Genomic DNA, 27,638 nt, shown 5'->3' on the forward strand with positions numbered 1-27,638 from the left:
AATTCAGAAGTGCTTCACCCCCTGCCTCTGAAACAAGTTGGGGCATTAAGAAAAACTCCTCTGCAGGCTGAGTAAAGCTCTGCTCTCAGGGGGAGCAGTGACCTACCCCCCCAATAAAAGCTTATCCACAAACACCTGCCAGCTCTAGAGACACCTCCCACAAGCCAGTGTCCATCCCTGGCTCCATGGAAGCAGCTCCTGGGACACTGCCAAGGGCTCAGCCCACGTGCTCAGCAGAGGCAGGGCCATGGGATGCACGGGCAGAAAACCACTTCAATCTAGGTGTGTTTTATTTCTGTATTCCTTTGGGACACTCTCCTTATCAACAAGGCTCTGGCAAACAAGCTGCATGTTTTGGACATACACAAGTGGAGAAAATGCCACTGACAACCATTAGAAGAGGAGTAAGTGGGAGACAGCAGCAGCAAAACACTTCACACATTCAGCCCACCACATGTTGGAACGTGAGACAGACAAGGGAGGGAGAAAGAGACTTAGGCAATCTATTGATGTTGCTTTATTAAAATCTGTATTCACACAATGTTGCTTTATGTGGGATCTGACCCCGGGGGGATAGGAGTAGAAAGTCATGATTGCGTTCTGTTTGCTTATTAGCAACTCCATTTGTGCAGCAGCTCCCAGGGGCCTCCTCTGGCATATCCGAGAGGGAAATCTGTTTCCAGCATCTTGCTCCAGCTGCTGCAGTAAATAAATTACCTTCTTAATAAATTAGTACTTTTGAGTTGAAGTTTGTTTGGCAAGACACACTCCAGTTCATCAGCTGCTGAAGAAGAGCTGACTCAAGTGTGTCCTCCCCCTGATGGCTGACTTGGGAAGGAGGAGGTAAATAGCAGATGGCTGATGAGGCTCTTTAATTAGTTCTTGATTTCTGCGCTTCCAGTGCTCTGATATCATTGATAACCACGACACAACCAGTGTGTAACATCTGGGGCCAGCGGGGAACACGTGCACAGTGAACAAGAATCAGAAGGTGTCTCGAAAACCTCCTGGACAGAGCACCTGCCTTGCAAACAATGTTATTTTTCAGAGATTCAAGCAGACCCTGTTGGCACCCGGATGCTGCTCCTCATTTGCTTTGCAATGGTTACAACTTAAAATTTCATGGGGTTCTGTGTTCAAGCAAAACCATCATCTGCCAAAAGGGCAGAAATTATCACAAGGCCAAAACCAGATTGTCCTGATTTTGGTTTAAGAGAGGAATTTATTTTTCTTTCCTACTGCAGAACACCAACCTCCAGTAGTGTTTACAGCAACCAGAAGCATCAATATCACAAATAAAAAAAACAACCCCAAAAAATAACCGCTTCTTGTTTCTTTCTACTGACAATGCTGGACTTCATGCCCTTTGTCCACAAGTAAACCAAAATAAACCAATACCCTGCTTTAAATCTTTGACATTTATACTGGGGAAAAACTTATCTCCAGGTTCCACTTGACAGCAAAAGCTTTAGCTTAAAACAATATGTAAGTCCTCAACACTAATTTAATTTCAAAGACTGAAAGACCTTTTTTTGAACCCATTGTTAAATCAAATGTAAATATCAAGAGTGATCACACAGAAACCAGAAATTAAATTTTGGTAGATCCCTCCCAAAATATTAAGAACTCATGATTAAGCTCAAAGAGAAGAATACACTTTTTGAAATGCTACAAGCCACGAACCATGTGTTTCACCATCTTCCCTTTGGGTAAATCATCTGAAATTTCCTGGGAAACAGCTTAAAATAGCACTTGCTCCTGCCCCACAGGCACCACCCACAGCTTCTGAAGTGTGTTCTGTTATCAGGTGATAGAGGTATGAGCTTCACAGTGTCCTCAAAGCTGGCTGTGTCACCATCCTGACTAAGAACTCCAGTAAATAACTCCAGGTCCCATCCCATCATCTCATTGCTCTGGGGCGCATCTGTGATTGTGGCCAAGTCCAGAAGAGAGCAAGAATAACATAAAATTGCACCTCAGGTAAGCGGTCACATTCTACTTTCAAGATACTCTGCTCATGCAATGAGAAAAAGACTTCAGCAAAATAAACTAAAACCTGCATTTTTCAGATAAACTGTCTCCCTGACACCTCCTAGATCAGGTGCAGGCAAGGTGCAAGAACAGGAGGCAGCTCTTTACCTGCCTGCCACACTGCAGTTAGAGAAATCCTGACAGGAAAATCAAGGAAAAGGGCTCAAACTGACAATGTGGTGCTCTTGCTCTCAAGTCCAGTAACCTGTAATCACTTGGAGAAGGGAGCTCTTTCCTTACATTAAGGACCATGCTGGCTGAACACTGATGCAAAGCTGTTCAGTCTGGAAATAGTGATGAAACTGCCTCTCTTCTGGAGACACAAACTGAGACCTGCCCCAAGGTGATCGGTTTTATTACACAAACTCATTGGCAGCACAGGTGCTGAAGGACAACAGGACTAGCACAAGATGAGCGCTGCAAACCTGCCCTGAAGAAACAAGTTTTTTTCTATGGCAAAAGCATTCATGATGACGCCAGGATGACCATCCCAGGCAGAACATCGCAGTGGGGGCTGCAGGAAGCAGCTGGGGAAGGCAGAAAACCTCCTTGGAGTGGTCACAGCTTCTGAGCTCAGCCACAGGCAAACCAGGTGAACGTGGGACCCCAACACTGGGGTTCCAAGAACAGCAGTGCTGAGCTGGGGTCACAGGGAGCAGCAGAAAGCTCTCTCAGGTGAGATGAAGACAGACCACAGCTCAGGGCTTTCTGCAAACCTCGGGTTTCTGCTGGTGACTGGGGAAGTCCAGCAAACTCCTCTTTCCCCAGTCCCACATGCCCAGAGGCTCCACAGCACTCAGGGCTCACAGTAAAGCAGCCTGACCTCGCTACGCAGAACTGCTTCCAAGGACAGATTCTGTCCTCCTCAGCTACAAGAGAATGAAAATTGGGTTATAATGGACACAGGATTGCAAGGATATTTTCTCTACTCAGACCTTGCCAGACTCCTTAAAAAACAAGTGACAAGACACATGGAAACTTACTATAACCCCTTAATTATCAAGTGCTGTATAACCACCCTGTCCTCTCCTAAATCTCCAACCCTGTGGATAAATCTTTGATAGGACTTCAGCAAAAACACTGAAGCGTTATCACAAATGAGGCAACCCCTTTTCCCAGCCTTTTATCAAGGAAAAGCCAAGTGAGCAGCAGAGAGGTCCCCTCTCTCACCCCTCAGACAATCAGAAGAACATCCCACCCCTGGGGGGTGGCACAACTCTTCAGTCTAACAGTTATTTTATTCGCCCCTCGCTCGTTCTCTAGAGAAGCAGTAAAATGCCCAACCAGCTCAGAGCTGATTGTGTACAACCCTGAATCAGACAAAGTCGCCAGAGTATAGGGGGAAGAGAAGGGGAGAGAACTGTGCTGTTCATCTCTGTTTGTCCCCTCCAGATCAGTCCACAAAGGAGTTCTGTATTCCACACACTGCACCAGCACCGAGAGCCGTTTTCATCCAGCGCGATGCCCACTGCCGGCAATGGACACGCCACAGTGGCCACCATGGGGGCTGAGCCATCTGAGCCCCCTTCCCACCTCTCACATCCAGCCCAAGGAAAAAGCCAGTGTCACCTCCTTTCCTCTGGCTCGGGAGCTTTCCTGTTCATGTCAGTCCATCTTGGCCACAGCCCTTCTGAACTGATTGTGCTGTTTTTCTATCGCTTTTTTGTTCGTTTGTTTTTAAAAAAAGGACTTTTGTCTCGCGTTCTGCTACGATTACAAGTGAGACAGAGTCATCCTGTCTTCCACCAGCACAACATCTGGCCCAAATTGGTCTGTGCACTGCTTCACTGTAGCCAGGATGCTGAGGAGCCGCTGGTCCAGGGCGTCCAGGTGAGGGTCGGAGAGCACAGGTGAGATGGGGTCATGAGACATGGCAGTTTTTAAGGCAGACTTCAGGACTCCGTTCTTCAGGTAATTCAGCCTGTTCCAGGTAGAAACCCGGATGCTGCAAAAGAAACAAACACACGTCACCACACCCTGGCCCAGCTGCATCCCACTGGGAATACCAGAGCCAACCTCCTGAGGGAGCCTGGCACATCAAGAACGAAGACTCATTGCAGAAGTGGGTTTGGGATGGCAGGGTCCAGGTGAAACTGCATCACAGACAGGATCTAATGAAACTTGAAAACTGAAGATGATGAAGGATCAATCCGGTGTGACATAACTGATGTTACACAGGAACACTTCCAGCTGAGAGGACAGAAGGTCTTCAGTCATGACATGGTTTGGAAAGGAAAGAAAAGGAAGGAAAAAGTAACAAATTCAAACAAAGGTCACCTCAGGAAGAGCATCACTGAATAATAATGAATCACAAAAGGCAGTTGACCAAACTTGCAAGAAAGAGAACACAGCAGTGACCTTTCCTCTTCAATGGCCACTGAGCTTGTTTATGTCAGCCAATCTCAACTCTCATGTTCCGTGAAGTCTCTTGGGATTCTCCCCCAAATCTTTCAGGGCCAAATCTTTAGCACCCCTGGTCTAAACTCTTGGGTTTGATGGCCTCTAATAAAACCAGCAAAATAAGCAAATGTTGTAACAAACCTACAGTAAAAACAATTACGCAAATTAATTCTTACATGGCATTTGCCCAGTACCAGAAAGAAGGAATATCTGAAAAGCAGGAAATTGCAGAGTCTCTTACAGAGATAAACTTCTCCTCTGGTTGCATTTGGGGAAATCAAGATGACAAAGACTCCAGAAGAATCTCAATAAAGCATAAAATTAAACTTTCATTTAAAATTAATGCAGGAAAAAGAAAGAATCTGAAAATTCTTTAGCTGTTCTCCATATGACTTTTAAAGGATCTTGCAGAACATAGACCAGGTGTACTGCAGCATTCAGGGAGCTGTGCTTAGTGCAAGCAGGATGACAGCTCAGGCTTTCTGCAAAATTCCCAGTTTTCAAAGGTCCCAGAGAATTTGGAAGAGAAAACCTTTCAAGGACAAGCTTCATGGACAAGCTCCATTTGGAAGGCTTGGAGGAGTTAATGTTGAAGTATCAGAGTCAGGAAATTGGTATCTCAGTATTTTTTTTCCTGTAAATTTTCATAGAACCCCATAATGACTTGAACTGGAAGGGACCTTAAAGAACATCTCATTCCACTCCCCTTGCCATGGGCAGGGACATCCTCCATTAGATCAGGTTGTTCCAAGCTCTGTCCAACCTGGCCTTGGACATTTCCAGGGATGGGACCTCCTCAGAGGGAAGAACTTCTTCCCAATATCCCATCTAACTCTGCCCTCTATCAGTGTGATAGATTCCCCTTGTCCTAAATCCCTCTCCAGCTCTCTTGGAGGCCCTTTAGACACAGAAAGGGGCTCTGAGGTCTCCCCAGGGCCTTCTCTTCTCCAGGTTGAACACTCCAGCTCTCTCAGGCTGTTCCAGAGGAGAGGTACTACAGTCTTCACAGCACCTATTTCCTAATGAGAAGTAGCAATGGCCTGGTAAGAGAGTGGACACGGAACAGAAATCATAAAGTCACAGTCTCTGAAAATAAAACAGCTCAGAAGGCCAAACAGAAACAAAACTCTACAAAGAAACTACAAATTTTACTTGAGAGAAGCCCCCGAGCAGGACTGCAATTTTCTTTAGAAGCCACATTTGAAATGATTAAATTGCCAGACACGTTGGATCCTTTGCTTCTGCCAGGGAGAACTCAAGCTGGGATGTGAACTTTGATTTGTCAGGAGCTGGATGGGGACAGCTGCAGATGCAAAGTACCTGTCACACTGACTATGGATAGATCTGAACCAGTGACCTGGAGGTAAGACCACTTTCTGCAGCTAACCCTCCAATGTACATGAAAATGGATCCCTCAGCTTCTCAGGCAGTGACAATCCATCAAACAGACAATATCTCAAATAAGTACAGCACTGTGGAACCCAGCAAACCTTTTCAGGTTGCCAGAAGGCTCACAAGTTAATGATATTGCAAAGGACAGCAATTACATAAGTGAACAGCACCCCTGTGTTTCACTTACATGCAGCACTGATAGAGAGGAGCCAAAATGCTTCTTTCATCCAGGGCAGGGTTTCCAAAGCTGAAAAGAAAAATTAAAACTGAGTGAACCAGCTGAACTCCTAAGGTTGTTCTCAACATAAAGAGCTTAGTGAAGAACACAGAGAAATCAATACTAGGCAATTTCATGCTCCAAGAGATCAAATAATTTAAATTAAAATATAAACAGGTCATGACCAGTCACAGATGTAACTCTCATCAGCATCAGCTAAGCAGGTAAACAGAAGCAGCACCAGCATACCCAGTTCTTTATCAGACCAAGGCACCTTAGAAAGGCATTTCAGAGGAGTCTAGAAATGATGCAGGGGTGAGGAATAAGTGGTATTCTGGGCATGCAGAATGGGAGCTTTGTCTGTCTGGCACAGCTGGGCAGGGAAGGAACCAAACAGCAACAACCAAAGAGCAACAGTTCACTAACAAGGTGATCAACTTAAACATTTCAAGCCAGAAGGCTTCCACAGTATTTCAAGCTTCATCTAAACACATGCTGAATTTATTTTTCATAGTTTCACCTTCCTCATAATACTGTTTTCAACTAAGAACTTTCCCTTTGTCTTGGGTTGCAAGATGTAACCAAAAGTCTGTATTCTATTACAAGCTGTTAAAACCAGGTGGGGCAGTGTTCTTTTTCTCTTCCATGACCCATCCCTCAAAACTCCAGGGGGATCTCTTCTGTTAATGGGCCATTGACTGATAAAATGACATCATCCCATGGGAGATGCTCCACCCAGGGGGAGGAGCCCAGCATTCCTACCTGGATATACTCTGAGCCTTGGAACACCACAGCCTTTCTCCAGTGGATTCCCAGAGGAGAGACCAGACCCATCTACACCACCCCTGGACCTTCAGAGGAAAACTACACCCTTCCACAGGGTCACTGCTTCAACAGAACCACATCTGCCACTCCAGGAGAGCTACAGCCACCATTTAATTAAACTGCTACCAACACCCTGCCCAACAGGGTGTCAGGTTGCATTTTATTTTACATTTCCTACTAAGTTGCAGGGTTTTTTTAAATTTATACATACTAGTAAAGAAGTGTTATTCCTACTCCCATATCTTTGCCTGAGAGCCTCTTAATTTCAAAATTACAGTAATTTGGAGGGCGAGGGTTTACATTTTCCATTTCAAGGGAGGCTCCTACCTTCCTTAGAGAACACCTGTCTTTTCAAACCAAGACACCCTTCAATAAAGATGAGTTGCTGCAGGGGCCTGGCATTATTCTACTCAAATAATTCTGTTATTCATAGCTTTAAAAGTAAATAAGTTCCCAGGGAAGTGGTCATGGCACCAAGGAACATCTGCTCTTATATGTTTTAGGTAGCCCTGTAAGAAACAAGGACTTGGGGTCAATGATCCTTAGGGGTCCTTTCCAAACTGAGATCTACCATAGTTCTATGAAAAACTGTTCCCTATCCATTATTTCACAGAAATGCTACAATTTTATTAAGTGACTAAATAAATCACTTAAATTTTCAGGAAAAAACAACTTACTGTCAGCCTGCAAAGCCCCACCAGAAATATTTTCATAATGTTATAGGAACATACCATAACAAAGGGACTTGACCTTCAAACTTCCAGCTAATCCATGACCTTCCTTCCTCCTAGCACATTGTCAGTGAGGAACAGAAAGAGCATTTTTGCCAAATTCACCTAAAGCAGCAGTAATTAAGCAGTCCCAGGGTGGAATGCATACTGCTGTCATACTGGAGTATTACTGAACAGGCTGATGACAGGAAGGATGGATGGAAAGATGGAAGGAGGGATGGAATCCACTATACAGAAGATAAATGGGAAAAGAAAGGTAACTCCAGGCCTTCCAAGGATCTCCAAGGTCTCAAGTGGTGTGCAAAGCCTGAGCAGAGCCTGCCACAGGAACTGCTGGTCCTTCACAGAAGGGAAACTCACTGCCACTGCACATGGGAGTGCTCACCAGAAAAATAAATAATCCTGAACTGCTGGACTAAATTATGAGAAAGGCAAGTAGATGATCTTTATGTTTTTAGGAAAAATTAATCACATTGTTATGATTTAAACAAGGCTGTGTCTTCAATATGATTTTTAACCTATAGTGGACAACATACAAAACTATAGCAAAGACAGAAGGACTCATATTCTAAACACATTTTTAAAACATTTTTGTTGGGGTAAGTTAGTGTCCACATTTAGAACATCATCATATTTTGCTTTTGGTATCATTTCTACCTCCACATTAAACTTTTAACTTTTCGAAGCCTGAGTAGGCATATCAGACGGCAGGGAATGCCAAATCAGCCAAAAACACATTTTGAAAAGATCTGCTTTTATTTCAGTACTCACTGATTGGTGATAAATAAAAAAGATTAAGTTTTCTTCCATTAATTAAAAGCCTAAAAGGAAAGGGCTTTTCTGGGGATAGGAGGAGAGACTGGAGCAAAGCTTTCAAAGTTGCTTTGGGAAATACTGTGTTAATTGTGGAGTTTCTGTAGCTTGAGCAAGACTTTGCCAAGACAAAAGAGTATCTAGAGCGCAGAGTGGAATCATAGAGTCCTAGAATATTGGGTTGGGTTAAAGTTCATCTTGTTCCACCCCCTACCATGGGCAGGGACACCTCTCACTAGACCAGGGTGCTCCAAGCCCCATCCAACCTGGCCTTGGACACTTCCAGGGCTGGGGCAGCCACAGCTTCTCTGGGAAACCTGTGCCAGGGCCTCCCCACCCTCAGATGGAAGAATTTCTTCCTAATATCTGATCCAAACCCACTTTCTTTCAGTTTGAATCCACTCCCCCTTGTCCTGTCAGCACCACAGCCTTTCAAGGACCCTAAGACTTGGTGAATAATTTCTGATAAAAAAGAGAGACGATTACAAAAGATATTAAAGAATAAATTTGTGAGAGAGAGAAAACAGAGAGAGACAGAGCAGATAAATGTGTGCCCTTGCGCTCACCACTGCCAGGCCAACAGGACTGTCCCCAGGCTCACCTTTTGGCATTATCCAGCAGGATGAGCATGCTGGCTCCCTCATCATCCTGGAAACTCTCGTAGTGGTGCCGGTCGGCGTTGCCGATCAAGTAGTCAAAGATGGCCGTGTCGATGATGTCGAGCAGGCGCGGGCCCGAGTCGTACGGGGACGTTTTCTTCACGGCATCGCAGTAGCTCTCGTCATACTCCCACCTGCAGCCAGAGAGGAACCAAGCAGCCCTTCAGGGAACCACCACTGCACAGCAACAGCACTTAGAGCTGCCCTCAGTCACCTTCGAGTGCACCAAGAGAGGGGAGCAGCCCAGGCTAGACCAAGAAGGAAGAGCTTGACAACAGTGTTTCATGAGGAGAGTAAACCCTGCATTAACATCCCAGCCTATGGAGCAAGCTGTAGTTTCAGCTCAAAGATACACAAAGATCATCTTCCTACGGAAAATGAAGTCAGAGTTTGCTTCCTCACAACTCCACAGTGGCCAGGCTGTCTTGTGGGAAGATTACTGCCATGCCTTTTCCTCCCTCAGCTTCCCAAGGAACACTCCAGTAATGTGTCTGTTTCCACTGCCTTGAGCTGTTTCCATCTGGCTTTCCAACCATCCCCTTCCTTTTTTCTTTCTAATGCAAATACCCTCACGAACCACAGAGGTGGTTAGTAATGAGCCCCTCTGCCCCCTGGAGAAGGGCTTCACAGTGTTCACTCTCCTTCACTCACAGCGGTCTCTTTCCTCTCCTCTTCCTTTGCAGAGTATATCACCTTCTTCTCCACTCACAAGATTTCAAGCTTCCCTCTTATCTCCTTCTCCAGGTAATCTTGTAACATGGATGTCATGTCTCAATTCTCCAAACCTAGGATTTTAAATTTTCTCATTTTCTTCTTTACAGCTTTCAAAGCTATTCAACACCACCACCAAAACAGCCAAATCTCTGGTGTATATCCTTTCCATCTGTCAACCTAAATAACAAGGACATCTTCCATGTAAGGACTGAAACAATCCTTCACAAAATAGCACTTAAATTGGAAATGCCTTAAACCATCTGTGATTTGGAAACAGAGATGGAGGAAACACAAGCTGGGAAGACTTGCTGACATGCTCAAATCTGCAGACAGTCATAAAAGTAGGAAGATCAGAATCTAACTACAACTGCCACATATCCCACTTCATCTTCCAGTGGTCTGAAGCCAGAGGTCCCAATATCCCACCTTTCCTCCAGGTATCCAAATCAGAGAGGTTAAAAATTTATCTTCTCAGTGTTTCTGATAACAGTTCCTTAAATGCTGTGCCTAAATCTCACTAGGAAGAGGGATTAAGGTCCAACTCACACTCAATGTGTAGCACAAATCCATACAGGAACAGTCTCAGAACCTCTTCTCCTTGTTCTGGATACACTTCTTATGCTGCATCTCGCTCTCCCTCAAGTGTTTCTTTCTCTCTCATTTTACTTCAGAGCAGTACTTAATCTCCTTGCCACAATTTTTCAGATAAACTGTGCTCTCTCTCCTCATTTTCCATGCAGTCTTTCAAGAGAGACTTTTATTCAACACTCACTTCTAATCATTTATATTGTATTAGCACAGGCCTTAGAAGGTCAGGGATTTTGTCTATTACACCTCCATTAAAAATTACATACACTAATGTGCCTCTGTGAATTATGTTCAAATGGTCAACTCAGAAGAGCGGCTAGAGCAGGGAAAAATTCTTATAGAGTTATTTTTCCACAATTACCAAGCACAGAAAAAGGAGAGCATGACACCAAGAAACTTTAGTTCTGATCTCTCAATGTGAAATGGGCAGCATGACAATGTGAAAAAGACCAGAAACTTGTAACCTCATTTGAAGGAGGCAAATGTGAGTTTAAATACACCAAATATCAAATCAGCACAGGAATCAAGATAAACCCCTGTGTAAGCAGGCAGGGTGTGATGAAAAGGAGCCTCTCAATAGGAGGAACACCTCCAAGAAATGCATCCCATTCATTACTGCAATGTACCATGTACTGAACACAGCTGATTTTGACCTGCTGGGAAAGAAAAAACATCTGCTGCTCAAAATTCAATCTGTGCCTTTTATACTCTAAAACAATTCAACAGAGCCTTTGGATGAGATTCTGAGAACAATCACATCATTGGAAATCAATGGATACTTTAGCTCAAGGACTGAAAATCTCTTCTAATCACTTTCAAGTTCAAGACAGACTTGGAAAAATTTACTAAGCTCAAACCCATTTCTTCTGGTCATAGCAAAAACATTCCCTCCTCAGGAACTCAGATGTGTTACATCTATTGTAGAAAGATGCTTAACAAAAGACAAATGTGGGATTTTGCATTCTTTACATGCTGAGCATGGTCACTAAATACTGATGGCATTCAAAGCAAAGCCAGGGTGTGTTGATTTGGCACAGCCTGATTTTTTGGTGACAGGGGAAGGCCACAGGAGTGGCTTCTGTGAGAAGCTGCTGGAAGCTTCCACCATGGCTGACAGAGCCAATCTCTGATGGCTGGCAATGGAAGCATGATGAATGATTCCCCAGTGTGGAACCTAGACGAGATCAACTTCTCACGCTGCGGGATCTTGCAAGAATCCTTGAGTTAGTGGAACTTGTTGACAATGGTGCCTACTACAAGCAGCAGTTTTTCTTCTAGTCAGAGAAGAGGAGGAAATGAGGACATGTGAGGGAGAACAGCATGGAGACACCAAGGCCAGTGGAAAAGAAAGAAGGGGAGGAGGTGCTCCAGGCATTGGAGCTGAGATTCCTCTGTAAGCTGTGGTGAGGACCATGGTGAAACAAACTGTCCCCTTATAATGCATCAAGTCCATGGGGGATACAGAGATCCACTCACAGCCCTTGGGAAAAGTTCTCATGGTGGAGTGTGTGGATGCCAGAGAAAGCTGTGATCCAGTGGGAGACTCAACTACAGAGACAGAGGCCCCTGCTTCCAAACTAGAGCAGCCTATCTTTAAAAGACTGCACCCTGTGGACAAATGACCCACGCCACAACAGTTTTGGGATGACTGTTTGCCCATGGGAGGGACCCCACGGCATAGCAAAGGAAAGACTCCTCTCCCTGAGCAAATGGAAAATGATCTCAAGTGATGAACTGACCAAGACCCCCATGCCCTGGCTCCCTGTGCTGTCAACGGGAAGGGGCTATGGGGAAAAAAAGGTGTTTCAAAGGCTTATTTTACTTCTCATTATCCTCCTCTGACTCAGTTAATAATAAATTTACTTCATACCTTTAAATCTGGACCTGTTTTTCCCTTAGAGTGGTTTTTTTTTCTCCCAGTCCTTATCTCAACTCATGAGCCCTCCATTAATGCTTTTTTTCCCTCTCCTCTGTCCAGCTGTAACAGAAGAGGGTGAGCAAATGACTTTCATGAGTGCTTGGCATTTGGCCAGCATCAAACCACGACACAGGGCCTAGCTTAAGTTAAACCAGTTCCACAACTCTGAAAACAAACTACAAGGATCATGATATTAAGTATGGCACAGTGCTACCACATTTCAGGGGCCACAGCATCAACAGAAGGTCCAGTGGCACAAGAGACAAGTCTTAGCTTGCCCACAGACAAATTTTCAGAGCTTGGAGTGACTGCACTGTGGAGTTCTTTTCCAGCCAAGATACAGGAAAAGGACAGTGCTTAGTATTGTGGAAAACAATGAAGATGTTTTTTCTTTCTCATTTTTATTTAAATTTTATTCTGGACTTCTTGGCAGTTGTCCTAAGAAAGCTGTTGACACAACTGTAGGTTGTGAAAGCACTTCACGCTCTTTAATTAACCACTGTATTTGTGAGGGTCATTTTAGTGCAAATTATCATCTATAAAGAATAACACTGCCATGTTCCCATACCTGGCAAGTTTTCCCTCCCGGTAAGTCCTGCCCCAGGGGTGCCGGTGTTTCTGGAGGGGCCAAACGTCCGGCAGCCACAGGGTCACTGAGCCCTCCATGATGTCCCCGTCTGCACAGGCTGGCTCTGTTTCCCGACAATAGTAGCACTTCCCATAGAAGCAAGTGTTGTTGCCTTAAAAAGAAAAATATTAAAAGGTGTCAAATTAAGAGGTGTTAATGCAAGGAATCCAGCTGAAATTCAGGAGCATGTTGTTGCAGCGGAGGCTGCCCCATGACAGGATTTCAGTGCACTTGTCTTCGTGCTTCCTGTCTCTGAGAGGGAGAGGTTCAAAAGAGATTACACACACATCCCCTCATTCAGAGCAATTAAAGAATATGAAAAGGAAAGAGCAGTTATACTTTCTAATGACTTTATCACTCTGAGAATTAATACAACATTACACTATCAACAGGTTTTTGTGATCCTTTCGTAGTCCTGAGGACCCTGACTTTGCAATGTTAACACTGCTTGTTTTTCACATTTCATACTTCATGGATCAGATTTCCCACTTATTTGAAAAAGCTGACCAAAAAGATATAAGTGAAAAGACACATGGCAGCACTTGAAGGGATTTAGTGCCCTGAGAACTGCCACATATCTCAGCTACTTGAGCTGACTCGGGAGAGGAGACAGAAACAATTATCACTCTCACATGATGCAGGCATGGAGATCTGTCAAAGCTTCATCAACGTCTTCCGACAGGAGAGGAGCAACAAAACACTGCAGCCTTTAGTCCACTAACACTGATGCATCCTGTAGCATTAAGTAGTCTGGAGCAGTCTGCATTAGTAGTTTTAGTCTAACCTTTTCCATTTTTCCCTTCTTAACCCACCTTCACTTGATCCTCACCAAGTTAAATCCAGTTCCATTCTCACAGATGTTCTTCCAAAATATTCTTCAGATATGTCTCACTTGGTTGTGATTACTCTCTGTCCTTTCTTCCTTTAGTTCTACATCCAATATCCTCCCCAGAGCAGGCACAGCTCTCCAAAAGCCATATTCTTCCCTTTCCATCCTCACATATCCCTGCCTCTCAGCCAGCACTCCTTTGGAGCCCTCCATCCAGACCCTGTGCTCCCAGTATCCCATCAGACAACCTGAGGATGTCAGAGATTATTACCAACACAGAGCTTGCAGATCAGATCTCTTATTTGTATGGAAACCTTCAAGTCTCTCTTCCCATCCAGGGCCTGCAGCAGGTCTAACGAGAGACAGAATTCTTTGAGATTCTAGCTGTAATTCCAGTAAACCTGCACTGAGTATGAATGAATTCTCTCTTCAAAACCTCAGGAACTTTGTCAAATTTGGCTTGACAAAAGATCATAACTCCTCCACAGATCCACCCATTTCTTTAGCTCCTGCTTTGCAGAACAGCAGTTCCAAGGAATCTAAGGAGGAGCAATGAAAATTTCTGGAGCCTTACTTCTCAAGCCAGCACTGCTGCTAGTGAACAGCTTGGTTATCTTGGCTGAAATTGGAAAACGTAAAGCCTGCCTGAGGCAGGCACCCCATGTGAATGCCAGCAGAGTCTGGCGAGGCTGAGCTGAAACTTTCATCTGGAAGTTGCACCTTTTAAGTGGCAGTGTCAGGCAGCAGGTGAGACTGCCAGCAGCGCTTCTAACAGGAATGTTACCAGAGGTAAGGAACAATCATCTCTGGAGCCTTCTGATTAGGAAATGAAACAAACAAAAGAGTAATAATTGAATGGTTTATGAAAGCCTGAGGGAGTTAAGGCTGCAGCATAAGTAATTTCTTGGTGCTTAATGACCACCTGGTAGGAGTTCACATTAATAGCTTCTATTATGTGCACTTCACAGCATTATGACTGTAAACAACACAGGGAAGTTCTGCCATGTTTGGTTTTAAGTGCTCTGCAGGCTCTGATGCAGCACAAACAACATCTAATACCAACCAGTGTGTCAGCTCTATAAATTATCCCAAATCACCACTCGCTTCACATTAAATACAACGTTATTCTTTTCAGGTCTAATCACAGATTTTTCTAACCATCTCTGACAGCAGAGAGAAAATTCTTACTCAAAACATAAAAATCCCATCTGTAACAGCAGCATGAGGGAACACTATTTGAACAAAACCAAGTCCTCCTCCCCCACCAAACAGGGTTATCCAAGATCTCTCCTGGCACAGAAAGCGCTTCCTGCATCATGGTTCACTGTTCTATAGCTGTGTCAGGTTCTCACGGCTTTTTCCCCATTAAGCTTTTTTCCTTTCCTGGGCAGCACAGTCCATGGAATCCACTTACCCACAGTCATGAAGGTGCCCAGGAGCTGCTCTGTGGCCACTGGTTTGATCTCTGTGCGCAGATTCACAAACCTGCCGACCACCAGCGGGGCTCGGCGGAAACCCAGGATTCTGATTGGGGGGGAAAAAACACGACCTGAGAATTTGCAACATCGGCAGCAGTTCAAAATTATAACAAAAAACCCTCACAGTCTTTGTCAGAGATGACAGAGACCAAAGAGTAAAGCTGAAGCCCTGCAGCTACCTCCTCTCTAAGTAAGGAAATTAATTTTTCTTATGTGCCTGGATGTTAAACTTGCTTTATAGGCCATCAGTGACACTCCTTTATTAAAGCATTTGCAGCAGAGCAACAGAGGATGTACCATGCTCCAACTCTCAAAACTCAGACCTCACACCAGGAATATCCATCATGTGTCTGAAGCAGTAAAACCATATGGCCCGTGGGCTGGTCACCTGGAAAGATCATTTTAATTTGTGGGAACCACTATCTATTAAAATGTTATGCTTAAGCCAAATTCAATGACACTTGAAAGCAACCAATCCAAGAATTGTTTTGTTTGGCACAAGGAAGGAGAAGGGGATAGAGAATGGTAGAACAAAAGGGAATGCCTGAGAAGTGCCTGGAAAAACAGAGGTGGGAAGAACAACCATAAAATTTGGAGTTACAAGATCCAGGTTCCATTCCCATGCCTGCCACAGCCTTTGGTCTGTGACCACAATTGACTCGGGCATTTGTAATGGAATTTTAAAAGTGCTTAAAAAAGAACAAAGATCAAAGAATTGTCAGCCCCAACTCTCTTAATGCACTTTTGACACCCTTTTGATAGTCTTTGCATCTCAGAAAAAGATCCTGAAAAGGCTCTTTTGGAAAGAGGACAACTGACACTCCACAGATGTATTGGGACAGTCACTCCAAAAACTGAAAAGGATTTGTTTTAGATATTCAGTGAGTAAATCCCCTTCTGTAAGTATAAAAATAACTCTGAGAAAGTGCAACACAAAATGTCTGTCTGAACAAGTCATGTGCATAAGGACAAAACTCAGAGCCAATACTGAGCTATGCACAGCCTGAGTTGTTTCTGGTGTTCCAAGAAAACAAGCACAGAGCTGAGATGTGGAAAACCTGCCCCTGTATTTTCAGACCCACAGCTGAGAGGCCACAATCCTGGAAAGCACAGCCTCCCCATCAGTGGTAAACACACAAAATGATCCAGGATCCTTCCTGAAACAATGGCATCCTTGGTGTTCCTGAAGAATAAAGAGGTGCAGAGCCACAGAGAAAGGCCAGAGGAAAAAAAGCACAAAATCATGACCAAATGAACAGCAAAGAAGTGTTAAGTGGGATTTGGACACTGGAAGAGGCTCTGATTGAATGTTCAATCATTACTTTTTCAGGGGACCTGAAGCCTGTATGCTTCTTGAAAGCACAAATGGACTGACATCTGGCTATATTACCTTTTTTTTTTGATCTTAATATACCCTGATTTTGGCCCATCAGCACAAGCTGGCTGTAGCAGCAATGGGTGCTATTCAACTAGTTATCACCCTATATATTCTAATTCTTCCTAGAATTACTGATTTCTACTGTGAAATGAGTTCCACAGGTGAATCAGGACCAACAAATATCTCTGTCACCATCTATGAGTTTAGTCACAGTGATAAGGCTCTTATCTATGTTCTGAGAAATCTCAGTTTAAGTTCAACCATTCTATCCTTTGTTACATTTGTCCGTCCTTACTCCTTTTCTCAAGATTTTAATTGTCTTCACCTCCAAATCTTCCTGTGAGGAAACAGAGACTGTGCTCATTTATGTTATGTGAAATTGCAGCCCTAACAGCATTTCCTAACTACTGACATTCAGTGTCTGGTGTTTTCTGTCCTATTCTTTGAACATCCTATAATTTTCATTTTTTCCTGTAATTGCACCTCCAGCACAGGTCCACAAAACCACCTGGGTACCCCAAGCACAATTAATATATGAATTGCTGGTTTTCCTCTAGGATGTACTGATTCATATTTAATCTAGACTAAACTGTTAGTCTTGACTTTTTAGTGAACTGGACATGAACTCAACACATACATTTAGTATTTCAGACTCTTCCACAGAATTTGGCTAAGCTCCTTCTCCCCTGTAATATTAACCAGAGTGGATTCAGGGCTCATTCTCCTTTCCAAACTTTACACAAGTATCCAAAATATTACACTCTTGGACAGATCTTAGAAATTAAGTTTCACAGAATAAGCTAATTCTTAATTTGGCTTCAATGTAGTATACGGGCAGGTTAGAGATCATTCCCATCTGAGGTGTATTCTTCAAAGAACTCCTTCTTTCCTGGTATTTTCCAAAGGCAATAAATCCAGCTAAAGCAGTAATTCCATACCTATCCAAGTGAAAGGCTGCCACTTCTGCGTTGTGTCTGTCATAGCCAGCGTAGGGTTCTCCTTCCACTATATAATCCCTGGCATATCTGCAATTGAAATAAGTCAAATGAAGTGAGTCTAGGTAGAATTCCTGACAATTTTACTGTTCAGAGTAACAATTTAATAACAGTTAAAGAGTCTCTGGGTCACTTTCCAAGTGACTGCCAATGGGAGAGGGGAAAAACATCAATGAGATTAAAGTGTCCAGACTGTTGAAGTGGTAAATAAGGAGGAAAAGTCATTGATGTACAGTGGTCTCCAGAGCTTGGGAAACAGCTCACATTCCAGCTAATAAATTTTAATCCAACCATATGACAAATCACATCTTGGAACAAAGAGCACAGACCCTGCTATGGAACAGGGGGCTATTTATACTGGAAAGCAACAATTCCACAAATGATTTTGGGGTTAGAAAGAATTGCACATTAACAATTCTCAAATACAATCTTATATCGTGGAAGAGATGGTAAATGCAATCTTTAGTAGATAAAAAATCAGCAAGCGTGAACCAGAGGACAATACTGGGTATAAACAGAGCCTTTATTCTGGCAGAGAAAAGACATAATTAAAAAATAAGCAGAACTAAAATTTAAAAATAAGCAAAAAATAGAAATTAGCCACTCATTGCAACAACAATGGTGTATTTTGGTGAAGTGCAAGTCTTTCTGCTCCTTTTTTTAATCTTTTAGTAGATGGTACTTAGTCAAGGCAAACACCAATTTCTCAGTTTCCTGACACTTGGATCAGTGCAGATCCTACTTTAGCACCACACTGCAGCCGAGTGTGAAATACCACAATCAATACCAAGCAAATGGGCAAAATGCAACATGTTTTCAAATAAAATGAGGCCAAATTAAATTACCTGTTTTCTCATTTCCATCTATGTATCAAATTGTGTAAACTGGATTCTTTCCAGCAGAATTTGTATTCAAGCAGTAGCAACAACAGTGTAGGAGAAGGCACAGAGCTCGACTTTGCTGTTTTAGCCTTGCTCAGGAAGGATGTGGGGTGAGAAGACAGTCCATTTCCCCAGCCTGAGCAAATGCTTCAGCTTCTCTGCAAGGCAGCTCAAAAGAGAATTCACCAGTGCAGGATTCCTGCCAAATGGGAGCTTCCAGAGGCAAGCCAGCATCTTCTGTCACATATACCACCATATGTGATGATTGCAAGTATTATTTGTTAATAAATTAAGCTGAATTTCAAGTAAATTTGAAGTGAGATAGTTAATCCCCAGAACATGTCCTCAAAGGCAGGTATTTGGTATGTACTTAACAGCTGGCTTTTGGAAACATGGTCACTTTTTGAAAGCTGCAGAACTGGGATTTTTTAGTAAATCCTGACCAAACTTTTTGTTTCCATGCACAGTAGGCATCTAGTCCTTTCCAGAGCAAAAGTAATGAGGGAATTCCTTCTTCCCCAGCTGGTAAGTTTGCTCAGAACTGTTTTCAGCAGTAACTTTGACAGAGCTTTCAGGTCCAAAGCTGGTTAAATAGACTCTCTTGCAGTGCCAGAACAAGACTCTGCCCACAAACCTGGCTATTCAGCAGCCACAAAGAGAACATGGGTCTACCAGGGTGGCCAAGGCCACCCTCTCTAGCGCTCCTATAAATACTCCAGCTGCATGTGTCCTTGCTGGAGCACAGTGCTTGTGTTTGCCTGCACAGACAGAACGCAATTTAACGCTCGGCGAAACCCCTGATTGCATTCCCTGACACAGAAAGCTCTATGGGAATGCTGTGAATCCCCAGTGCTTTCACTGAAGGAGATGACTCTTGTACCACCAGGACTTTGTGTGCAAGGCTCACACTGCCTGGGCCTGTAGGGGAGCTCCAGCCAGAGCAGGAATTGCCTGTTCAGAGATTTTTGTCTCATTCTCGAATCACAGACTGGCTTGGGTTGGAGGAACGTTTCATTCCAATTCTGCTGCTCTGGGCAGGGACACCTCTCACTAGACAAGGCTGTTCCAAGCCCTGTCCAACCTGGCCTTTGAACACTTCCAGGGATGGGGCAGCTACAGCTTCTCTGGGCAACCTGTGCCAGGGCCCCACCACCCTCACAGGGAAGAATTTCTTCCCAATATCTCACATATCCCTGCCCTTTATCAGTGTGAAGCCATTCCCCTTGTCCTGTCACTGCAGGCCCTTATCCCACGTCCCTCTCCATCTCTTTCCAGCCCCTTTAGGCACAGGAAAGGGCTCTGAAATCTCCCTGGAGCCTTCTCTTTTCCAGGTGAACAGCCCTAGCTCTCTCAGCCTGTCTCTGGGCAGGGGTGCTCCAACCCTCAGAGCATCTTTGTGACCTCTGCACTTGCTCATCAACAGGACAGGAAACCATAATGCCTGCTCTGCTTAACCCAAAATCCTTTTCTGTCATGACACTTCTCATTTGCAGTGAAATTTCCTAAAACACACCTGGCCTTACTTTTTAACATCTTTCTTCTCCTTTTCCCCAAAGACAAACAGTTCCAAAAGCTTTACAGTTAAGACTCTTCAGAAACATTCAATCATATCAAATTTTTCTGAGGATCACTGTAAACCAAGGCCATACCAAGGAAGTATCACTATCCTCCATTCTTAAGTTGGTCCTCCAGGACTCACCACTGGCAGGCAGGAGGCTCAGGGGCTCTCACTCTGACCTACCCAAACCATTTTTACAGCCTACATTCAACTACACCAGACACACAGATGTACTTTTAAGTCCACTGCCAAGTTTTCTTCCTTTTTGAATTGCACCCTCCCCTGGCATTCTGACTCAACAAGGAGGTGAAGCTTGTCCCCAAAGTGCCAGAAGCTGCACTTCCACGGTGAGAAAGATATGGCTCAGAAACATCAGGTCTAACCAACACTCCCTCAGGACTGAACAGTGATTATTCTTTCAATCTAAAGACGGGCTGTAATGAGCATCAAGTCTGTACAGCCTGAGAGACAGCTGGCACAGCAACATAGTGTTACTAGAGCACCAGCAAGGCTCTATTCTGTCTCAAAAATAACAGGATGGTCCTTCCACTTATAGAAAAATTCACTGAATGTTGATGTGACAACATGGAGGAAAAAAAAATATATAAATAAAGCAGTTATTAATGCAGTCATTGAAAGCAGTATTTACCTCTTGGGCTTGAAGACGACCTTCTGTCCTCCTTCAAGTATCAGCAAAGCTTTCAGTTGCGTCCCTTTGTATCCCACATCAGCTTTGACGATCTTCTTGGTGGTCATGGCGTGCATGACAGCGCCCAGCTCGGGGGTGTCCTCGGGGTACACCTCGCGGGGCACCACCCACTGCGCCGCGATCTCCCAGGGCGACTGCAGCGTGTGCTCCAGCCGCGGGTCCAGCGCCACGCGCAGCCCCGACAGCATCCGCTGGAACGCGCGCTGGTCCTCCCGGTTGGCGGCCGACGTGTCCAGGTTGTCGATGAGGAAAACCTTGGTGAAAATGAAGATGACGAGGAGGATGGCCAACAGCACAACTCGCTGCTTCAGCTTCATGGTGCCCTTCAGCCCTTCTCCCCTGACCCTTTCTTCCGAGCGTTACGGGAAGTCTGTTGGAGATCAGGGTGAGGAAGGGGATGTTAGTTGATGAATTTCATGCCTAATTTGCATTGTAAAAGATGTCTCACCACTGAAGTATCTCCTGGTACCCCTAAAAATAAACAAAACACAAACTTACAATCCTGCAGATCCCACCAAACTCAAAATCAAGTTTGTGCTTGGAACATAAACCTGCATTCGTGGAAACTTGTATCCTAAAGCCCGGACACTTCTGTTAAAACACAATGGGTTTGCTGCCTTCCTGCAGCCTTCCTGTGATCTGCATGGAAGGCGAAATTGCCAGATAGCATCTCTACACAGCTGAAATCAGAGCAGCTGCAACCACCACCGGCAAGACTTTTGCAGGGAACCGTAGTTTAACGCGATTGCTCCAATTTCACATGCGCTCCTCCACTAGTGCGAGATCCTTTGAGTGCTGGTGTCCTAAAGACCTATCCCTCAGAAAAGCTCCCAGGTAGATTTTAAGACAGCTCACAACAGTAAGAACAGCTGCTCAGCCTACTTTCCTGAAGGAACGAGACATAAGGACAGAATAGACTTAGTTGTTTATTGCCTTTCATTTACTACCACTATAATTTACTCAGCATTTTTTCCATTCTTAAAAAAAATGAGCTGGGGTGGGGGATGACATCTTCACTTCCTCACAGTTAACTAAATACCTTGTGCATTCAACTGTAAAACCCATAACCACAGAAAATATACAAAGTGTCTGCAATCTCAGCCAAACTAACTAGAAAAAATATGCCAGACCACTAACCCTTGCCTGCTCTCAGCAGCCTCACCTACGACAGTTAAAGCCACATCTGTTTCTATATTGACAGTGGGCTGCAAGACATGTCTGGCCCCTCAAAAAGCCTTGGCCAGGGCAGAGCTCACATGTAAGGACCAGAGAATGCACCATCAACTGTATTCAAAGGACAGAATTGCCTTCCTAGTATTAGCTGAATGTAGTCAAAAGCTAAATGGAAAGGGGACATGAGGCACATCTCTGAGGGGCACTGGGAGCCGGCAGCAATCTCTCTTTGCACCAGCCACACCGATCATGCAAACCCCAAACAGCACCCTGAGCTGGGGGAGGACTGACACAGAAAAGCCTTCCCATGCAATTTAACAGTTAAGTGTATAAATCAGCCACAATTAATCATGGCTGGGAAAAAACGAGCTGCCACAGGCTCATTTACCAACAGGACAGCCAGGCCATGCCTGGTGAGGCACACACAGGTCACAGCCATCAGTGCAGAATCAGGCTGGCACGGTGTAAGAGTGTTAGTATGAAAGCACATGCAAATCCACAAAGGACTCCACGGCACCCAAAACAAATTTACATGAGGTCTAGAGCAGACCCATGCATGTGTGGCTCTCCCACATCCCTGACAGCACTCACAGCAGGACAGAAGAGACCCCAGGAAGGGCAGAGGGTAGAAGCGTCAGGGATGCTTCAAACTAGAACTGTGGTCCCCTGTTAACTGTGTAATACTGATTTTAATCTGTTGGAAAATAAGTGCTTGTGCTCATACTGAAAGAGAACAAATCACATGTTTATATGGAAATTAGAGCATATATTATTCTTCATCTAGTTCTGTTTTGGCAGCCTGTTCTTCTCCAGACAGCACTGCCACCTGCACATTACCCACTGCAAGCACAAGAATGAGAAGCACAGACAAGGAAGATGCACCTGACCAAAAAGCTCTCATTCTTGCAGATATGGACTCACCCAGGAAGAGATCCTTAAATAATAATCACATTATTCTTAAACTTAAGCAGACAAGCAAAGCAGACTGGCTGCACCTGTACCCTCTCATTCTGACTGCATAATTCACCTCTTTAAAACTACTAATTCTGAATCATTTTGAGCACTGCTGTAATCAAGATCTGCTTCCATTCATTTTTAAAATCCACTTGAGTTTGTAAGGAGTTAGGCAGAAGAACAGAGGTCATTTCAGAACAGCTACTCCTCGCTGTGAGATATGTGTATGTGTACACACACATTTAAAAGAAGTCTCACAGCTCAGTGCTGGCTGACTAAAGCATTAAAGCACAGGGCAGGATGCTCCACACCTCTGGAGCTCAAGATGACCACTCACTTTTCTAGACTGATTTCCAGGAATGCTGAGTTTCTCTAGGGATATTCCTCCTGGGACTCATGGGGAGAATACAGCTATAGTCACTTAAATTAAAGGTCATTTACTTAGTTTATGTTTTGTGATGGCTTTGAAACTAATTTTGGCTGAAACCCTCCAATGAGGTAAAGAGAATTTACAAAAATAAATAAAATTAAATATTAAACTATTTGCTGGTGAGTTGGCTCTCACTTTTTAGCGACATCTGAGGACATGAGTCATCGGCTGCTTTCCTCCAACAAACACCAAAGCACCTCAGAGGTTGCCATGCAATCAATTTCCCAGTGTGCTCCTTGCACACAGCCTGCACTTTGCTCCTTGGTGTCAACATTACACTCTCTGCTCTACAAGCCAAGGGAATTGAATCCTTTTATGAACAAGTTTACCAAGGACAGCAAGAACTTGAGCTTACTGTTTTAAATTGAAGATGGCAAGGGTGACAGCGTTGAGGCCATGTAAGAAAATATTTATGCAGTTTCGGAAGAAAGCAATTTGAAAAAGGCAAGTCTTTGCCAAAGTCTTGGATTGGAAAGGAAGATTATGAGAACTCCAGAAGTGTCAAGCTGGCCCTGGAATGAGGTCAGAGATGAGAAAAGTGAAATAACAATACACCACCAAAATTTTAGAAAGGAAGAAATAGGGTGAGCAGAACTCTGTGACATGAACGGCAAAAGGGTCTTGAACAACGGCAAAAGTAAACCCAGCTAAAAAGAGAAAACAGACAGAAATAATCAACCCTCACAGCTTTTTAATGCTCTAGTCAACTGCAAGGTTTGCATAAGTGTTTTTCACTACCTCTTTGGGAAATTTCCTGATCAATTCTTTCTCTTATTACAACCAGGTCTGTATTCTCAGCAAGTATGAGTCTTTCAACTCAATATACAAATAACAGCATCTCCTCAGTATTATGGTGGGGTCAGGGCGCACACAAACACACCAGTTCAAAAAACAGCATGCAATTTGCCTGTTAGAAAAATCTCAGCTACTATAAGCAGCCTACAAAGTTAGCAGAAAAATCCTACAAGACATTTTTTATTGGAATCACAAAATCAATGCCGTGCCTCAGATCACAATCTTATTTTTATATCATAAAGCTTTTTAGCTATGTCAAAAATACTTGTGTGTACAATTTGCCAGGATTTCATTATGCTCCAAGTCACAAATCAGGTCCAGGGGCAGGCAAAGGTTTAGTTTGGCAGCACAAGTACACAAAAAATCTTAGCTCAAACAGACACTGATCCGAAATGGATATGGTGGGAGCAGAATCTAATTCCTGTTTAATGCATGGGGTTTTTCTTACATACACTGTACCTTTTGGGATCACCTATCAAAAGGCCTTTAGAAGTTCTCCAGTAAATCCTGAAAAATGCCTTGAAGAAACATCGTATACAGTAGTGATATTTTCCTCTTCCCAAAACATCCTTCAGCCTCACCAGATCAATCTTCCTTCCCATCCTCCCCTCTCTGGCCAGCTCCTTGGTGGCTCGTGCCTCCCCTCTCTGTGTGAGCCTTGTTATTCCAGTTTCCACAGGCAGGCTCCCACAGACCTTTCCTTGGATTTCTCAGACTCATTCTGTCACTTCCACTCTCTGCGTGCTGCCTGCCTTGTGTACGAGTTTAGTCATCTAGCGCTCAAGGCTTCCCACATATTTACTTGTCTGCTGTTTCTCCATCTCCCTTCCTGTTAAAACCCTCGTTATCTACAGGCAAAATCTGTGACAGTCTACACTCAAACTTTCCAAAGACTGCACCCCCAGCAGAGAGCCACGATACTGATAAATATGAAAGAACACAAGCATTTTAACCACTGCAATATCTCTGCCTGCAGCTGCAACAATCAGTAACCACCTGAAATATTCTCACACAGCTTTGGAAAGAAACAAAATCATTCTGTCTGCCCACCTTTGGCCTATTATATCCCTTAGTAACTTTAGAATCTGTTGCCTGCATTTCTACCAAATTTGTCAGAGGACCACTTGCACGAGCTTTACAAAAACCACAGGCCAGATAGAGGATGGAAGCCTTGAGAAGCCAAGGACAACTGGGTAAATATCCTGAATCCTTCCCAGCTGCCGGCACAGCAAACAGGAACACCTGACTCAGCTGGCTGCATAAATAAAGGGCAGACTGGGATACAGGCAGCTCCTGGGTGCAGCCCTGGGGAAGGAGAAGCTACCAGGCACCGAGGCCACTGGGAAGCCCAGGCAGGAGATGCTGGGGTAGGATGTGGCAAACAACTCCTCAGAAAACCAGGCTGCATTAAATCCTCCTTGCAGAATGACTTTCCACCAAGCAGTGTTTCCTATGGAAACAAAGTTTATATAATGACACTTTTCACTTGGATCCACCAGCTAATTCCAAACACATCTGAGAGGACAGTAGATGTTTTGAGGACAGGGTTTATGTGTTTATTGGAAGCTGGCAGCCAGGGGTGCTGCAGGAAGGGCCGTGGTATTGGCTCAACAGCTGTCTGCATGCCTTGGCCATGTGGGCAACCCATGTGCACAAAGTTGGTAAGGGCAGGGAGCTGGGACTGCCATGTGGGCAGGGAGGGATTTGGAGCACTGAAATGGGGAACAGTACAGGACAGGGGCAGGAGCCAAGGGTACTGAGACAGAGGGTGCTGGGACATGGTCCGAAGAGAGCTGGAACAACTCTCTCTTGTCCCCATCCCAGTTACTGACATTCCACCTGACCACTACAGGTCAATAAAGCCAGCTAGAAATGCTTTAGGGAGCCTTGCTCCACTTGGAAATGAAGCCAAGGCAGTGAGAAAATTCTGCAGTTTCCCTTCTCCACTCGACATGTTTATTCAGCTCCTACATAAGTGCGGCATTAAAAATTTAACCAGGGTCCATGTACCCATCTGGCTTTCAGCAGCAACGAGCCTGTCTCTGCTGTAGGACAGTGCCAACCACCCTCATCCACTCCTGAGGACAGGCAGAGGGATTCTGGTGTCACAACCCAAAGCCGACAACTTTGTACCACAAAGCAAAATTGACTTTGCACCTCAAGTGGAGGCAAATCTTGTAGTGACTATGTAGGCCAGACTTAAGGACACAAGGGGTGAATGGAGCCATTTTCAAATTAAAACAAGATACAAGAATGCCTGTTCTGTAAAAAGTACCAGGTGGGATCCACTCCCAATGAATCCACTACAAACCTAGGATCTACATTTTACACTTTACTCTGTTTGCTCAGCCCCTACAGCACTATGGATGTTGTAGGGCCTCAGAAGGTACAACGAAACAGCTGCAGTGCTTATGCACATTTATATCCAGAAAGAATCCAATGAGAGATATCCTTTAAAAAGTGTTAAACCCACGGCTTTGACAATCAGAGTCAGCGCTTCTATGAACACACGTTGTGTTTTTCCAGCAGTGTTCAATGACCTTCGCCAAGCTGCGACTGGCACTCGGTGAGAGCCCACGGTGCACACGGCTGCTCCCAAGGGTTAAGAGATGGCCAAAGAGGCTTCACAGCTGTACGGGGCTCCGTCCCCAGCTCAAAGCGAGCATCCAGAAGAGGAATGAACCGCAGGAGTGCAGACAAAAATTCCCATCTGCCAGAGCTGCGTCCGTGCAGCCCCCGCCGACCACAGCGGGCAAAGCCGGGGGGTGTCCGGGGGCCGGACCTGTCAGGAAGGACGTGGAGGTGCTGGAGCGAGGCCAGAGAAGGGAAGAGAGCTGGGGAAGGGTCTGGAGCACAAGGCTGATGAGGAGCGGCTGAGGGAGCCGGGGGGCCCAGCCTGGAGAAAAGGAGGCTCGGGGAAACCTCCCCGCTCTCCACAACTCCCTGACAGAGGGCTGTGGCCAGGTGAACTCGGGCTCTTCTCTCAGGTAAAAAGCGACAGGACAAGAGTACGGAGCCTCAAGCTGCGCCAGGGGAGGTTCGGGTAGGACACAGGGAGGAATATTTTCACGATAAAAGGTGATTATGTATTGCAATGGGCTGTCCAGGGAGGCGGCGGAGTCACCGTCCCTGGAGGTGTGTAAGGAAAGCCTGGACGTGGCACTTGGTGCCATGGTCTGGTGACAAGGTGCTGTTGGGTCACCGGCTGGACTCGACGATCTCTGGAGGTCTTTTCCAGCCTCACTGATTCCCTGATCCTGTGCTGCTCCCGCCGCCGGTCCGGCCGCAGGGGCCCCTCCGGCGCTCCGCGGGGCGCAGCCGCCCCTCCGCCCCCTCCCTCCCGCCGCCAGGCCCGGGCGCCCCTGCTGTACCCGCCCCGAGCCGCAGTGGAGCCGAGTCCCGTCCCGTCCCGCTCCCGTCCCTCAAGCGCCGCCGGCCCGGCCCCGCCGCCCGCGCCCGCCGCACTCACCGCGCCCGCCGCCCGCCCGCCATGGCCCGGCCACCGCCGGCCCCCGCCAGCCCCACAACATGGTGCCGCCCAG

At 45.1% G+C, this 27,638-nt stretch overlaps 1 protein-coding gene across 3 annotated transcripts; it reads right to left on the reverse strand.

The window, feature by feature from the left end:
- Positions 1-502: 502 nt before the first annotated feature.
- FAM20B (FAM20B glycosaminoglycan xylosylkinase) lies at positions 503-27,638 on the reverse strand. Of its 3 annotated transcripts, none has more exons than XM_005528703.3 (8): positions 27,566-27,638; positions 20,685-21,215; positions 17,540-17,626; positions 15,160-15,269; positions 12,857-13,028; positions 9,011-9,202; positions 6,011-6,070; positions 503-3,976 (listed from the first exon to the last, which is right to left on the reverse strand). In XM_005528703.3, exons 2-8 carry the CDS (start codon positions 21,059-21,061, stop codon positions 3,745-3,747), a joined length of 1,230 nt encoding a protein of 409 aa, XP_005528760.1. In that variant the 5' UTR covers positions 21,062-21,215; positions 27,566-27,638; the 3' UTR covers positions 503-3,744. The 3 variants fall into 3 exon arrangements, with proteins under 3 accessions (XP_005528760.1, XP_014113075.1, XP_087916766.1); XM_014257600.2 differs by having other exon boundaries at positions 20,685-21,114; positions 27,566-27,606; XM_088060640.1 differs by lacking the exon at positions 27,566-27,638 and adding an exon at positions 25,147-25,233.

This window comes from Pseudopodoces humilis, chromosome 10 (genome assembly GCF_049639895.1).
Source record: "Pseudopodoces humilis isolate 2021_Gansu_Grassland_sample_001 chromosome 10, ASM4963989v1, whole genome shotgun sequence".
NCBI lineage: Eukaryota > Metazoa > Chordata > Aves > Passeriformes > Paridae > Pseudopodoces > Pseudopodoces humilis.